The 14,618-nt window shown below is 37.6% G+C and overlaps 1 protein-coding gene across 2 annotated transcripts in view; it reads left to right on the top strand.

Annotated features, from left to right (window-relative positions):
* Nucleotides 1–7,534, top strand: part of SMURF2 (SMAD specific E3 ubiquitin protein ligase 2) — a 118,156-nt gene extending 110,622 nt beyond the window's left edge. For both annotated transcript variants that reach the window (XM_061176805.1, XM_061176804.1), the window contains 4 exons: nt 2,908–3,028; nt 5,072–5,273; nt 6,530–6,605; nt 6,941–7,534. In XM_061176805.1, coding sequence (XP_061032788.1) covers nt 2,908–3,028; nt 5,072–5,273; nt 6,530–6,605; nt 6,941–7,040 — 499 coding nt within the window. In that variant the 3' untranslated portion in view covers nt 7,041–7,534. The remainder of the gene's footprint in view (nt 1–2,907; nt 3,029–5,071; nt 5,274–6,529; nt 6,606–6,940) is intronic.
* The last annotated feature ends 7,084 nt before the right edge of the window (nt 7,535–14,618 follow it).

Genomic DNA, 14,618 nt, shown 5'->3' with positions numbered 1-14,618 from the left:
GGTCACCATCTGGGGCTTAGTTCTCACTGTTGGCTGAGCTCTTTGGTTATCCCCATGTGGTATCAGAGGCCCCTCACTCTCACCATGGCCTCTCTCTCTAGCACAATAGCCAGACTTCTTATGGCGTGGCTGGTTTCCCAGAGCACAAAAGCAGTTGTTGGATCCTTTTAAGGCCTAAGCCTGGAACTGGCCAACATCACCTCTGCTGTATTCTTTTGGTTAAAGGGAGTCACATGCCAGCCCAGGTTTGGTGTGGAGGAGGGGCTGTCCAAAGGCACACATGCCAGGACACACGGTTCGTGGGGTCATGTGTAGCGTAGCTACCACAGCTAGCTGTACAGAAGCACTTTTGTGCTGTATTACTAGGACTTATCCTATTTATAAATAAGTACATTGTGGATTTATATAAGAAATATATATATATTTCTTGTAAAAGAAATACAAGAAAATGTTCTTTAAGTTTTATGAAATCACCTGTTGATTGAGGAATTTAGAAGTGTTGAGTTAGAGCATTTGGTTCATGGTATCTAAAGTTCTTCTAAACATTAAACTATGATAATCAAATTTAGGAGTTTGAACTTCACCATATATACACAGAAACGTTCATGCTATACTTTTTTGTACAGATATGTCCCCAGGTCTTATTGGCTAAAATTTTCTAGTTTATAGATGAGGCCCATCAGTCTCATAGATTGTGAATATTGGTATAGCTTTTTTGGAAAACAATTTGATAGCAGCTACCAAAATGAAAACACATATGCAGCTCCATTTTTAGGAATCTATTCTTTGGAAACACATATGTGATTAAAGAAATGTGAATAAGGATGTTTAACTAAATACTACTTGTAAAAATATTGAAAACTGCTAAAATGTTTTTAGAAAGAGAATGAATGATTAAATACATTAAACAGAATACTATGTGGATATTTAAAGAAAGATAGACTCTGCATAAGCTGTCATTTAAAAGGCAAGTCTTAGAAGGAACAAAGTCTGCATTGTTTTATACTCAGAAGATGTTCAGGAAGGCCACTTACCAAATAAAATGTTTGCCCAGGGTGAAGGAGTAGAGGTGATGGGCCTGGAAGTAGAGAGGGAAAAGAGGATAAAAGAGTGGACTTCCAGGTTTTACTCTGTCTCCACATTTAATGTTTTTTGTTTTTTTTTTAAGGCCGCACTGTGCGGCATGGGGGATCTTGGTTCCCTGACCAGGGATTGAACCCATGTCCCCTGCAGTGGGAGCGTGGAGTCTTAACCACTGGACCACCAGGGAAGCCCCATTAATATTTGATTTTTTTAAATATAATTTTTCTTTTAATAACAAACATGTATTACATTTCTAATTAAAAAAAGAAGAATGAGGGACTTCCCTGGTGGTCCAGTGGTTGGGACTCTGCAGTTCCACTGCAGGGGGCGCAGGTTTGGGGTTCGATCCCTGGTCGGGGAACTAAGATCCCCCATGTTGTGCGACACAGCCAAAAAAAATAAAAATAAAAAAATAAAGAAGAATGAATGGGAATTTCCTGAATTTCAGTAGTGTCTCACTTCCAGGACCTAGTGTGGGCTGCTCACTTTCTAGGATTCAGTCATGTTTATAGCACACAGTAATTTTCCCTAACCAAATACAGTTTTGGGGGACTTTCCTGGTGGCGCAGTGGTTAAGAATCTGCCTGCCAATGCAGGGGACATGGGTTCGAGCCCTGGTCCAGGAAGATCCCACATGCCAATGGAGCAACTAAGCCCACGCGCCACTACTACTGAGCCTGCGCTCTAGAGCCCATGAGCCACAACTACTGAGCCCGCGTGCTGCAACTACTGAAGCCCGCGTGCCTAGAGCCCGTGCTGTGCAACAAGAGAAGCCACTGCAATGAGAAGCCTGCGCACTGCAATGAAGAGTAGCCCCTGCTCACCACAGCTAGAGAAAGCCCACGCACAGCAACGAAGACCCAACACAGCCAAAAATAAATAAATAAATAGAGTTAAAAAAAATAGTTTTGAAATTTTAAAAATGACAAAGAAAAACGTTTTACAGGTGTGCAGTTTTGCTGTCCCCTTAAACAAACAAACAAAAAATGAGGTCCCCCAAAGGATATTATTAATATTAAGTAACTTATTTCTTCAAGTAGAGAACTATTTCTCCAAGTTTGGAAAAGGAAATACTGGCAAATTGGGAGTATGAGTAATTCTGAGATTTGTGAGGTGGAGAGGTTTTCCTGGGAAGATAGATTAAAAAAAAAAAATTCATGTATAAATTATAAGTCCAAATCAAAGGCATAAGTAGAGCTACACAAGAGATGTAGTTTAGTGTACTTTTTGTTGCTAAAATTACATCTTCCAGGGCTTTTAAAGCTTATAGGGAAAAATGAGTATTTAGTCAAAAAGTGCTTGCTATTGGCTTTTACTGTTTCTTCTCATTTTGGATATGGGGATTCTCTTTACCTCTTCTTCCCCCATATACAACCCACAAAATATAAAGAAAACACCCAACACATTCAGATTATATTTTCAAGTGAAACCAGAAAAATAGTCATTTTTGGTTGAATGGGCATTTTTTTCTGGTTATTGGCATGCATGCTAGAAGTTGAGAAAGACATTTCATTCTGATTTTAACTTCAGACCCATCTACTCTCTAGCCAACTTGCAGTTTAATAGGACTTTTTCTGATGTGAAGAGTTGCTGTATTGATGCTGCTTTTGTTAGTGGAAGGTTACCGCTTTTTAATTTATGGTGAACTGCCTCACAGCTCAGGATCCATCTACCTTCAGTAATCTGAGATTCTTTTAGATTTTAGACTAAATTCTTAATGCTAGATGCTTGTAAAGTGCAATGTTGCTAAAGTACTAGAGATTCATAATAATTACCAAACCTGAATATATTTGATCATATGAAACCCCTGTCCGATGTTTCCAGACTCTATGTGAATTGGAGATTTTTACGAGGAATTGAGGCACAATTCCTGGCCCTGCAGAAAGGATTTAATGAAGTAATTCCACAGCATCTGCTGAAGACATTTGATGAGAAGGAGTTAGAGGTCAGTGTATTAATGTCATGACATCATCTAGTATAACAAAGAAAGTTTGGGAATTTTCTTTTACTTAGTTTTAGAGGAAAGTTGTATTTCTGGTGCTTTTGAAGTTTTATGATGTGATGCTGTGAGAATTCTAATTCACAGGAGAAGTCTTTCCTGCTTTTGGAAAAGCCTTTCATGTTTTGGAAATTCTACAAGTAACCAGTCTCTCTTATATTGTGACTATTCTTAATTTATTTTTCCATATTTTCCGTTCATGCGTTTAATAGATTTCGTGTCTTCTGTGTACATTCTTCCAGTGTTGTTTTCTATTCCGTAGTTAAGTGGGTATTGATTTAGTTAAATAAAACTTTATTAATTGGTCTCCACCATATTGACCTTTATTTGGAATAAAACCCTAGGCTTAATTGGATTTACATTAAGCTTTGTAAGAGAGTAGTTGATAGACAAAAACGTAGAGGAAATAATTAAAACACTTAGGTTAAACTCTGTCTCAACATCCTCAGTCTCCTTGGAAACATTTGTTACTAATAGTAACTATAATAAACAGTTAACCATTTTTCATTCTAAAACTAGTCCTTAAAGCACCATAAGGTTGGTGTTATAATTAAGACCTTTAACAAATACATCTCAATTTCTACTGAACTACTTTGAAAAAACAATGAGGTTTTATTCTACCTGAGGTTCCAAATTTAATTAGTGGCTAGGGATAGCACAAATATTTGAAGTTGATACATAATTTAAAACATGATTTTATTCATTAACTTCAGCATCCTTTCTAACTAAATCTGTTAACAGACCTGTTAGCAAACAAGTCTAAAAAGATTGGTTTGACTCACTACCATCCCCATTCCTTTTTTGATTGGACTATTCTGTAGTGAAATGACCAGAAGGAAGTAGTCAGAAGGAGGAAGAAAACATAGCAGGAATGGCAGTAAAGTTGAAATACGATGGATTTTTATCTGTTCATACAATGAATAAGGAATTTGGCTTTAAAATTACCACTCCTCTAAAGAAAAGAATTTAGGGAGGTATCGTCTGTGGTCATGGGTACTTCTGTAACCCTGCTTGGACACCTACTACCTGTTAGTGTGGCAGTGGCCAGTCATTTTTTCAGACGCTACAGAAGCTTTGTTGCAGGTTTTATTCAGTAACGTTAGGGTTTATTATATACTTTGTACTGCTAATGAAGTTAGGCTTTTTACAAAAATATATGTATATAATTTATTTTAGTGTTAGACTAGGTTAATATAATTATGAAATATAGGATTTGCAGGTTACATTATGTTTTACACTACACACGATCATAATTCAGTGTTATAAACACATCAGTAGGATGAGTCAGTCTTGGACCCTAGGGAGGTGTGAGTATTAATAACATCAAAGTGATTTTGATATACCTCATCTATACTGAGCCTGCATCAGGATGCCAAGCAGAGCTCTATTATCAGTGCATTCATATATTTCATACTTTGGTCCAACTTTAAGCAGATTGTATCACTTATTCAGCACAACTTCTTGAGTTCCTGTGCACTGTTGGTTGCTTTCGCAGGATGTAACGAAACAGATGTTACTGCCATATTACAGCAGAGGAGACTGTGGCCAAGGGAAGTGACTGAACTGCCCAGAATCCCAAAGCTAATAAGTGTTGAAACCCGAATAATAGATGCAGGTCGTAAGGCAGGCACATATAAACTGTATTTACTCTGAGTCTAGTTTCAATTCTGTGAAGTTATGGAACTTTTCATCTTATGTCCATCACAGTGGTGGTTCTCAGATCCTGGGTAGGGAACCTGCAGTGAGTAGGTACTCATGGAACTTTTAAAAAATACGGATCCTAATTCACCCCAGAGTCACAGAATTAAAATCTCTGAGCATAGGACCTAGTGTGTATATTTTGAAAAACTTTCCAGATGGTTCTGATGTCTACCCTCGATTAAGAACACCATATGAAAGCCAACACTGCAAATCTAAAGTTCTGTTTTAAGGAATTTTTGGCTTAGGTTGGGTTTCCATTGGCTCATTATTTGTGCAATATTTTAACAGCTCATTATTTGTGGACTTGGAAAGATAGATGTTAATGACTGGAAGGTAAACACCCGGTTAAAACACTGTACACCAGACAGCAACGTTGTCAAGTGGTTTTGGAAGGCCGTGGAGTTTTTTGATGAAGAACGACGAGCGCGGTTACTTCAGTTTGTGACGGGCTCGTCCCGAGTGCCTCTGCAGGGCTTCAAAGCTTTACAAGGTAAGAGAGCCAGAGGGACAGACGATGGGGCATCTGATAATTGGGGGCAGAGGGTCCGTATTTGGTGTACATAGATGGTGTACAAACGTGCTTACATACAGATTCTCTTTTCACTCTAGTTCTTATCTGTAACTCTCATGTCTTGATACCTTCTTCTCCCTTTGTTCCCTCCCAAGAGCCTTTTCTGCTGGGTTCTCTGTGATTGTAGTGAGTGCCGCATGTTAGAGACCGTATGTGTTGATGCTCTGCCTTTTCTTTTCCGGTCACCTTGCTTTTAAATTCTGTTGCACATTCCTGTAGGGGAAGTCTGTCTGCTTCCATGTTCACATCTCAACCTGGCAAACATTTACCCACTTTTGGGATGGCTCTCCCCTCTACTTTTTTATTCTTTTAATAGAAAGAGGCAGCATGAGTCGTGGAAGTCATTTGTTTGGTCAGAGCACTTTAATTAATGCATGGCATCAGACCATTTTACAGCCATATTCCATTTTTAAGAATTGTTGTCCATGGAATAGCTGTTTAATTTTGGGATGAGTTGGTATATTGCTAATGATCGTGGTGCCTCACTGGGTGGCAGTTGCTTCCTTTACCTCTGAAGCTCTTTATTTTCAAAACTGCTGCTGCTGGTGATGATTGAGGGTATACGAAGCAAGACTGGTACGTAATTCAACAGTGTTGCCCACAGTCCATATATGAGAAATCCACTGGGAAAGCATACTTTAGTCATGCTTGCATTCCCTTTTTTGGAGAACTCATCCTTATCAGACTACCCAGATGAATAAAGTGAAGTTGTATTTCTACAAACGTTTGTATGGGGTGCCTTATGTTACCTGAAATTTATTCTATAGACTGCTAATCTTTTGCTCTCACTGAAGTTTGAGTTGTGAAACTTAAATTTGCATTAGGTTGTCATCTTTTTGAATGTGTATATATATGTATTGGATCTTGTATTTGCCCATTTACTTCTTTTTTGGGACACTGATTTTCTGTAGAAGATAGAAGTTGGCAAAGGATTTCAGTCCTGAACTTTTTCTCAAATTGAAATGCTAGCAGATTAAGGAATCCAGCCTTATCCAAGGTCAATTCCAGCTTTTAAAACCCAGACTGTTTTCCTGCTGCCCTTTGGCAGCTTATATGGAGTCACCAGTACCCTCCTATCCCTCAACCCTGTGATTTATGTACCAGTTTTATCCTGAGATTCTGGAGACTAATACGTGCACCCACAGTGGTCTGACCCACATTTGCTTCCTTTGCAGGTGCTGCAGGCCCACGACTCTTTACAATACACCAGATTGATGCCTGCACTAACAACCTGCCAAAAGCCCACACTTGGTAAGTTATTTCTGTAGCTTTTTTCCCTCATTCCATGTACGTAGCTGTTAGTTCCAAACAGATTTGACGTTTCGTTTGTTGTTCTTATTACTAAATGGACCCTTAAAAGAGTTGCTTATCATTCCTTTTAAGTGAATTAAGATTATCCAGAAATTGGTAGGAAAACCCCAAAGCAATAATCTCTACTTGAGAGAAATATAAACTTTTTCTTGTCGTTTTCTATGTGACACAAAGAGTAATGTGGCTGTATTAGGGTAAACTAATTAGTATACACTTGCTAGGCCAGTTGACCTGTTTTGAATGAACTGTGTAAAATCTGATTTGCTTATTTACAGCTTCAATCGAATAGACATTCCGCCCTATGAAAGCTATGAAAAGTTATATGAAAAGCTGCTAACAGCCATTGAAGAAACATGTGGATTTGCTGTGGAATGACAACTTCAAGGATTTACCCAGGACTCTATTTATACCCCTGACTGACAGCCTCCTTTCAGCAGAGTTTCAAGGAACGCTGACATACAGGAAAATGCACCCCCCTTTTTAAAAAAATTTTAGGATACTGTGAGGGGAAAGGACAATTCTGAAATTCCTTTTCAAGGAAAAAAAGGTCTTTATGCTTTGCCATGAGGCCACATTCAGCTGCTATTTAAAATTAATATCTTGAACCTAAAGAATGCTGACTTTTCCTACATTTCCAGAGTTAGGCAGTATTCTACACTTAAAGACTACTACTATTTTTATAAAAGGTAATCTATTCAAATCGCTTCACAGATTTCAACTCTTATCAAACATCAAGACAACATCAGCAGTCGGTACAAGTCACATTTCATTTTGGTTGAATACATGATTTTGAACAGCTCCTGTACTTGCTCTTTGTAAAAAAAAATAAAATTATTTTGAATTATTCTACCTTTGTAAACAATTGGCTATAAAAGAATCTTTAAAAAATTAAGCCATTTACATGTTTAATTACATTTTTCTATAGCAAAGCATTATATTTTAAAAGCATTATATGTTTCAACCTAGCCTAAGTGAGTCTTTTTTTATATTTTTCAAGCATGAATTCCGTGGAATACAGCATATAATTTTGGTTGTCAAATTCTTAATGCAACCATTTAGTCTGAACTTAGTAGCTTATTTGCTACAATAAGATGCATTCAGGGGCTCCCTGTTTTTAAGAGACTTTAAAAAAAATCTTAATTTTTTATCTTGAATGAATATGATCGGGTATTTTGGATTTACTTTGCATCTTAAATGGAAATACTGCATTTTTATAGCTACTCAGATCATGTGGATGGGATGGGATTTTCATTCTTTTATTGGGTCAGCTTATCTTTGATATATATACTATTTCTTTAAACCAAAGTCTCCTGTGACAAGTGCACCTAACTTATATTACATTTTAATTATGGTAAGTTTCTATCAAGTAAACCATCCTGAATCTCTGTGTTTAGCTGCTCATATTTTAATCAGATAAAATTATGAAAAGGAAAAATTTTGCTCTAAAGATTATTTAGCAAGCTTAGAAAACCCTGCTTTTACCTAACAAAATGAAGTGGGGTGGTCAGGCAGGGATGTGATTACTAAGAAACAAGCGATTCTGACTCTATCGCAGACAATACTTTTCGTCTGAAGAGTGATTTTGGAGGTAAGGGAATCCCAGTTCGCTTGGTGTTGAAGATCAGCATTTGATTTTGAAATATCCAGATTTAGCTTTCAAGGTGTGTGGCATGTTGCATGATCCAGAAGGCAACCACAATTCTGGAGTGAGAGATTGGAAAAATCTGAAATCATGGGTGGAGTTTTAAATTCAAGTATCAGAAATCTGCACTATTTTGTTTTTTTTACATTGTTGTGAAATCAAGAATAGCAATTTTGATGAGATAGCTTTGTTTAAATTTTGCAGCTTAATTATCAAGTGACTAAGCCCCTTGTGTTCTTTCGTTTGATGGATTGATTTTCAGTCTGTGTTCTTGGAGCCAAGGGGCTCCTCAGAGGTGCCTCAGAAGTAATGGTTAAGAGAGGAGGGACAAAGAGAGAGGGAGAAGAAACGTAGCTGGTACTTGAGCAGAGGCCTTGAACTCCCCACCCCTCTTTACCCAGAGCAGCTTCGATTTTTCTCTTGTATATGCATTGGAATTCCACGTAAGCTTTCATGGGGGCTAGGAGGGGTGGGGGGATGGGTAGAATAAAAGAGGTGGAAAATTTGCTGCTTAAAAAAAAGTTGAGAACTACTCCTGTCGTTTCTAAGTATTTAAATTTATTTCATTCAGCCAAATTTGACAGCCACACAAGCTGGTTACAGTCATAACTGTGTAGTGGCGATGTGCTTATGCTGACCTTTTTCTTCCCAAACACTTTGTTTTCCTACTGCATTCTTAGTAGTACCGAAGAACATCTTAAAACATACTGTTTGATTATCAGTAGTTTTCAGCTTTCACGATAGTACCTTATTGGTTGCAGGTCCATCTCTCTCTTATATGAAAGCACTAGTGCAGTGTAACTGTGCCTATTATAATCTTTCAGTAATAGTAAGTACGTGATGAACACTTCAGAGAAATCATAACTGACGGATGCAGTAATAATGAAATGCTACTCTCATACTAATGTACAATATAGAGCAGGCAAATACCATCGCTTTTTGAGTGCCTTCTTAATTTTATAATAATGACTTAATAGAGCTTTAACAGAAATAAATTACCCTCCCTTACAGTCTATGGTATCACCAACATAATTTATAAGAACAGGATGATTTAGATTTCATTTTAAAAGTTATGTTACCTGATCACTTCCAAATAGGTGCTAAGCAAACAAAACGTGCCAATGTATCATTGAACCTTGGACTTGCACCTCATGTGTAATGTGAATATTTATTTCCACATGTCCCTCTTAGCTGGGTTTTTTCTAATCCTTCCTCTAGTTTTATTTCAGATTTGTGATATCATGTTTCCATACATTGCCTTTGCATCATGAATACTTAATTATGAACAATGGTTACTTTGTAGAGCTCATATGCAATACAGAGGTGAGTTTTGTTTCCGAGGGTCTTACTTCTTTGGTGTAAAGAGTTTTTAAATAGTGCTGTGTATAGTGTACATTTTGTTTTGCACATAGTTTGTTGCCCTGAATGGGTTTTGTTTTTACCAAGTCTTTTATTTTTTCCTTGTAATTACACTCCAGAGCACAAGTTTCCTTTCTTTTAAATACAATGTAATTCGCTTTATTTTACAACACTAAGTCTGCTTGAACTTCTGGTGCATCGAGCTGATTGCATTGACGGGAGTTAGAGATTGTTGCAGACATCTTTACAGTTTGATAGAGCAGCTCCTTCTGCTTCTGTCTTTAGGCTGCAGCACAGTCAATGGGTGCCATTTGTAGTATTTAATGTACTTACATTAGGATGATGATTGTACCAAATGCTGAGTTGTTTTGTTTCTAGATGTAATTAGTTCACTTAATGTAATATTCTTCCTTCTCTCAAACTGACTTTAAAAACAAAGTTTTATCATTTTCATTGTATTTGTATTTATTACAGAGTGTTTTAGCTTTGATATTCTTTGTATTTTCACTCAGTTGTTACATGAGCTTTATCAATAACGTCTGTATAAATGGTTTTTAAAAATTAACTGTGTATGTGCCCATGCCGAAGTTGAGCAATAAAATGAATGCTGTTTGCACTGTCACAGCATCAGAGTTTTTAAAGAATATTGAGTTTATAATGAATTGTTTTGAAGAAATTTGATTGGGCCTATGAAGAGTGACAGCATATGAGCCATAAAATGTGAAGTTTAAGATTCATGGGCCTTCCTTAGTTGATGCCTTTGTCACATGGTAGAGCCTCAGAGGGCTCAGGACCCCCTTTCTGTCTCCAGGTTGAGCAGGGAAGGTGCTTGTTTTGTCCTGCTATGGCACATCCTTAGGTTGGCAGTGGCTCTTGGTGGGCAGTGGCCTGTAACAACTGTCACAGGCTCTGGAGGGCAGAGCTATGTATGACCGGGGCCTCATTTGCTACCTTGGTGTTTGTTGAGCAGTAAAATCCTCAAAATGAAATGCAGAAATCAGTTATATTTTTCCAAGAAGCTGTGACTTTAAGGGTCATGATTCACAGTTCTGTAAAGATAGTGGATTAAAGTCCAGCTAAATATGTGGGTGGAAAAAGAACTGGATACGATGTTTTTTCATCAAGAATGGTCCGTGTAAGTCTCTCCACAGCATAGGCCATACAGAAAGGAATGTCTGGGAGATGCAGTGGAAGCAGTGGTGTATTAAAGTTCCAAAAGTAGGCATAGGGTCCATTTTTTACATCCTTTTGCAATATATTTTTTTGCTTTGCCTCCCATTGCCAGTTTACAATTGGTTGTGATCTAAAATTTATAAATTTTTAGTACATTAAGGATTTTAGTATTATCATCTATAAATTACCCAAAAGTTTGAGCAATATGTGACATTTTTCTGCTCTGTGGTGACCTGAAAGATTTGTCCTTTCATTATAATGAAGGTTAACCTTCACACCCACTGCATTTATTTGTACTTTATATCCCAAATGCTTACGGTAGTATATGCACAGCAGAACTGAGTAGAGGTAATTATACAGAAAAAGGGTTAAATCCCTATGTTAATATTCTTAGAAAACTAGACAAATCAGATTTTTTAAAGTTACATTTCATTAAAAGGTATATGCCCTAAATGTGACTTGTTCTTTGTCCACTCAGCAAATATCTGCTGTGCTCCTACTATGTGTCCGGCTCTGTACTAGCTTTAGGGATTAGCTTTGGATGGTTGTTAAAAAACTGAACTTCCAAACTAGTGCTTCTAGCGTATGTCTCGGTAGACGCTGAAGTGCAAACTGAGGTACTCAGAACTCAGTTTGTGTACAGCAAAGAAGTTGGTCATGACGGGAGCACAGGATTAAATACCTCACCTAAGCAAGGCTTCAAATCCCAGACTTGGTTTTTAAAACAGTTGGTTTTGTTCCCCCATCCCCCTTTCCCCATGACATCTCAGATCCTAGCATACCTTTTGTGGATATTTGGGCTGGTTTTATCTAGGTTATCAAAATAGTCTGAGCTGTAAACCCCACTTCTCTTTTAACAGTGTTTTATAAGCAAAGGAGGTGGAGAGGCAACTGTAGCAGCCTGTGGGGTGGGTAAGCGATCCATCCAAGATTTTCCTCCTGCTGACTTAAGTGTCTATGAAGTCTTTTGATTTTCAGCCCAGGAAAGTAAAGATGGAGAGCACATCACACTCAACCTTTGAGACCACTCACTCCTCCCAAAGACGATGCTGGCGTGGCAAGAAGGTGGAGAACCATCGACACCAGAAGGACAAAGTTTTGCTTTTTAACTGAGGTACAACTGACATACCACATTATATTAGTTTCAAGTATATACCATAATGATTTGATATTTGTGAAATGATCACAATTAGTCTAACATCCATCACCACACACAGTCATAAAATTTTCTTTTCCTTGTGATGAGAACTTTTAAGATGTCTTAGCAACTTTCAAATATGCAATACATTCTTAGCTATTCTCACCATGCTGTACATTACATCCCTATGACCTATTTTATAATTGAAAGTTTATACCTTTTGGCCTCCCTTCACCCATTTTGCCCATTCCCCATCTCTAGCAACCACCAGTCTGTTCTCTGTATCTATGAGCTCGGTTTTGGGGGGTGGGAGGGTTTGTTTTTGTTGTTTTAAATTCCACATATAAGTGAGATCATATGGTGTTTGTCTTATTTTACTTAGCATAATGCCGTCAAGGTCAATCGTGTTGCAAATGACAAGATTTCCTTTTTAAAAAAAAAATAGCTGAATAATATTTCATTGTTGTGTACATACACCACATTTTCTTTATCCATTCATTCATCGGTGGACTTTTAGGTTGTTTCTGTATCTTGGCTATTGTATATAATGCTTCAGTGAACATGGGGGTGCAGATAGCTTTTCCAGTCAAGTGTTTTCATTTTCTTCAGATAAATACCCAGAAGTGAAATTGCTGAGTCATATGTTAGGTCTGTTTTTAATTTCTTGAGGAACCTCCACAGTGGCTGCACCAATTTATATTCCCACCAACAGTGCACCAGGGTTCCCTTTTCTCTACGTATTTGTCAACACTTCTTAACTTTTTGGTAACAGCCAGACAAACGGTTATGAGATGATCTCTCATTGTGATTTTGATATGTGGTTTTGTTTTGCATTTCCCTGCTGATCAGTGTTGTTGAGCACCTTTTCATGTACCTGTTGACCCTCAGTATATCTTCTTTGGAAAAGCATCTATTCGGTTCCTCTGCCCATTTTATGATTAGATTGTTTGCTGTTGAGTTATATGTGTGCTTTATGTATTTTGGATATTAATCCCTTATCAAATGTCTGATTTGCAAATATTTTCCCCCATTCAGTGGTTGCCTTTTCATTTTTTTGATGGTTTGCTTTGCTGTGCAGAGCTTTTTGGTTTGATGTAGTCCCACTTGTTGATTTTTGCTTTTGGTGTCAAATCCAAAAAGAATCATTGCCAGGACTGATGTCAGTGAGCTTACCGCCTTTTTCTTCTAGGAGTTTTATGGTTCCAGGTCTTAAAAGTCTTAATCCATTCTGAGTTAATTATTTGTGTATGGTTAAGACAGTGGTCCAGCATCATTCTTTTGCATGTGGCTGTTCAGTTTTCCCAACTGTATTTATTAAAGAGACTGTCCTTTCCCTGCTGTATATTCTTGGCTCACTTGTCATTAATTGATTATATATTCGTGGGTTTATTTTGGGCTCTCTGTTCTGTCCCATTAATTTATGTGTCTTTTTGCCAATACCATGCTGTTTTGAGTACTATAGCTTTGTAATATAGTTTGAAACCAGGGAGACTCATGCCTCCAGCTTTGTTCTTCAGGGGGCAAAGTTTTAAATGCAGTTCAAATTTAATGTTTTTTCTTTTAAGATAAGAAACTGGTCACATCAATCAAATTCTGGGTAATGGTTCAAATGGCTTGAAATGCCAGATAAAACATGTTTTCAGCATGTCTGGATTTGGGATCTAATAGATTATAAGCTGCAGCTTAAACCCCAATTCTGGATTCTTTCTTTATACCATTTCTCTTAATGACATCATCTTCTGTCTGCCCTGCCTGTCTCTTTCTCCCATTGCAGACTCCCCCTAACCGTTTTTCAATGTGACGCCTCTTTCCATTGTGAACAAATTTCCCCTACACCCTTAGTTCCCTCACTAAAGGCTCTATTCTCCTGCCTTACCTCAACACAGGTTCTCTCTTTTCCTTCTTACATTTTATAGGAGAGGCAGGTAATTTCTCCAGTGCCCCACGTGATATAGTAATGCATATACACAGCTAGACATACATAGTTTAAAAAAAAACCGTAGTTCTCATTACAAGTTAAAAAAAAATCTGTGTGAGGTAAGAGATGTTAACTAAACTTGAATCATTTCATGTACATTTATCAAATCATTGATATATAAAACTGTGTAAGTTTAAGGTATATATCAATTATATCATTAAAACTGGGGGAGGGTGACTCTTCATCACCCTTTCCCCTCATCCCTAGTCTTGCTTTCCAGAAGCTACTATTCCTAAACTTTGTCAGCTCTTCTGGTATTTCCGCATTTCTAAATGATATGGTTAATAACGCACTTCATTAATTTTAGAGTCTGGTTTTTTTGGGGAGTGGGGTAGGGGGATATTTAAAGATTTAGTTCTCACACCAACCACCTCATTCTGTGACACCTCCACCCCCACCCTATACAGTTATAGTTAGGTTATAGTTCTAAGTAACTTTTCAAATGCGTGACTATGATGTGCTTTTCCTGGGTTCTTCTGGGCAAACTGGCTTCACATACAATCCTCTCTCCACTGGTACTTGGATAGCAACACCCCTCTACTTGCTGAGTTAGTTACCACTTCATTTGTTTTCTGTTTTTCAAAAATGCATTGGCATCTTTTATTTTCGTTTCCTCTCCTATTCTTTGACCTTTGCTTGGCAGTCCCATCCCTTTCCTGGTAA

Source organism: Eubalaena glacialis, chromosome 19, assembly GCF_028564815.1.
Source record: "Eubalaena glacialis isolate mEubGla1 chromosome 19, mEubGla1.1.hap2.+ XY, whole genome shotgun sequence".
Classification (NCBI taxonomy): Eukaryota; Metazoa; Chordata; class Mammalia; order Artiodactyla; family Balaenidae; genus Eubalaena; species Eubalaena glacialis.
This window is presented reverse-complemented; position numbering and strand designations above follow the sequence as displayed.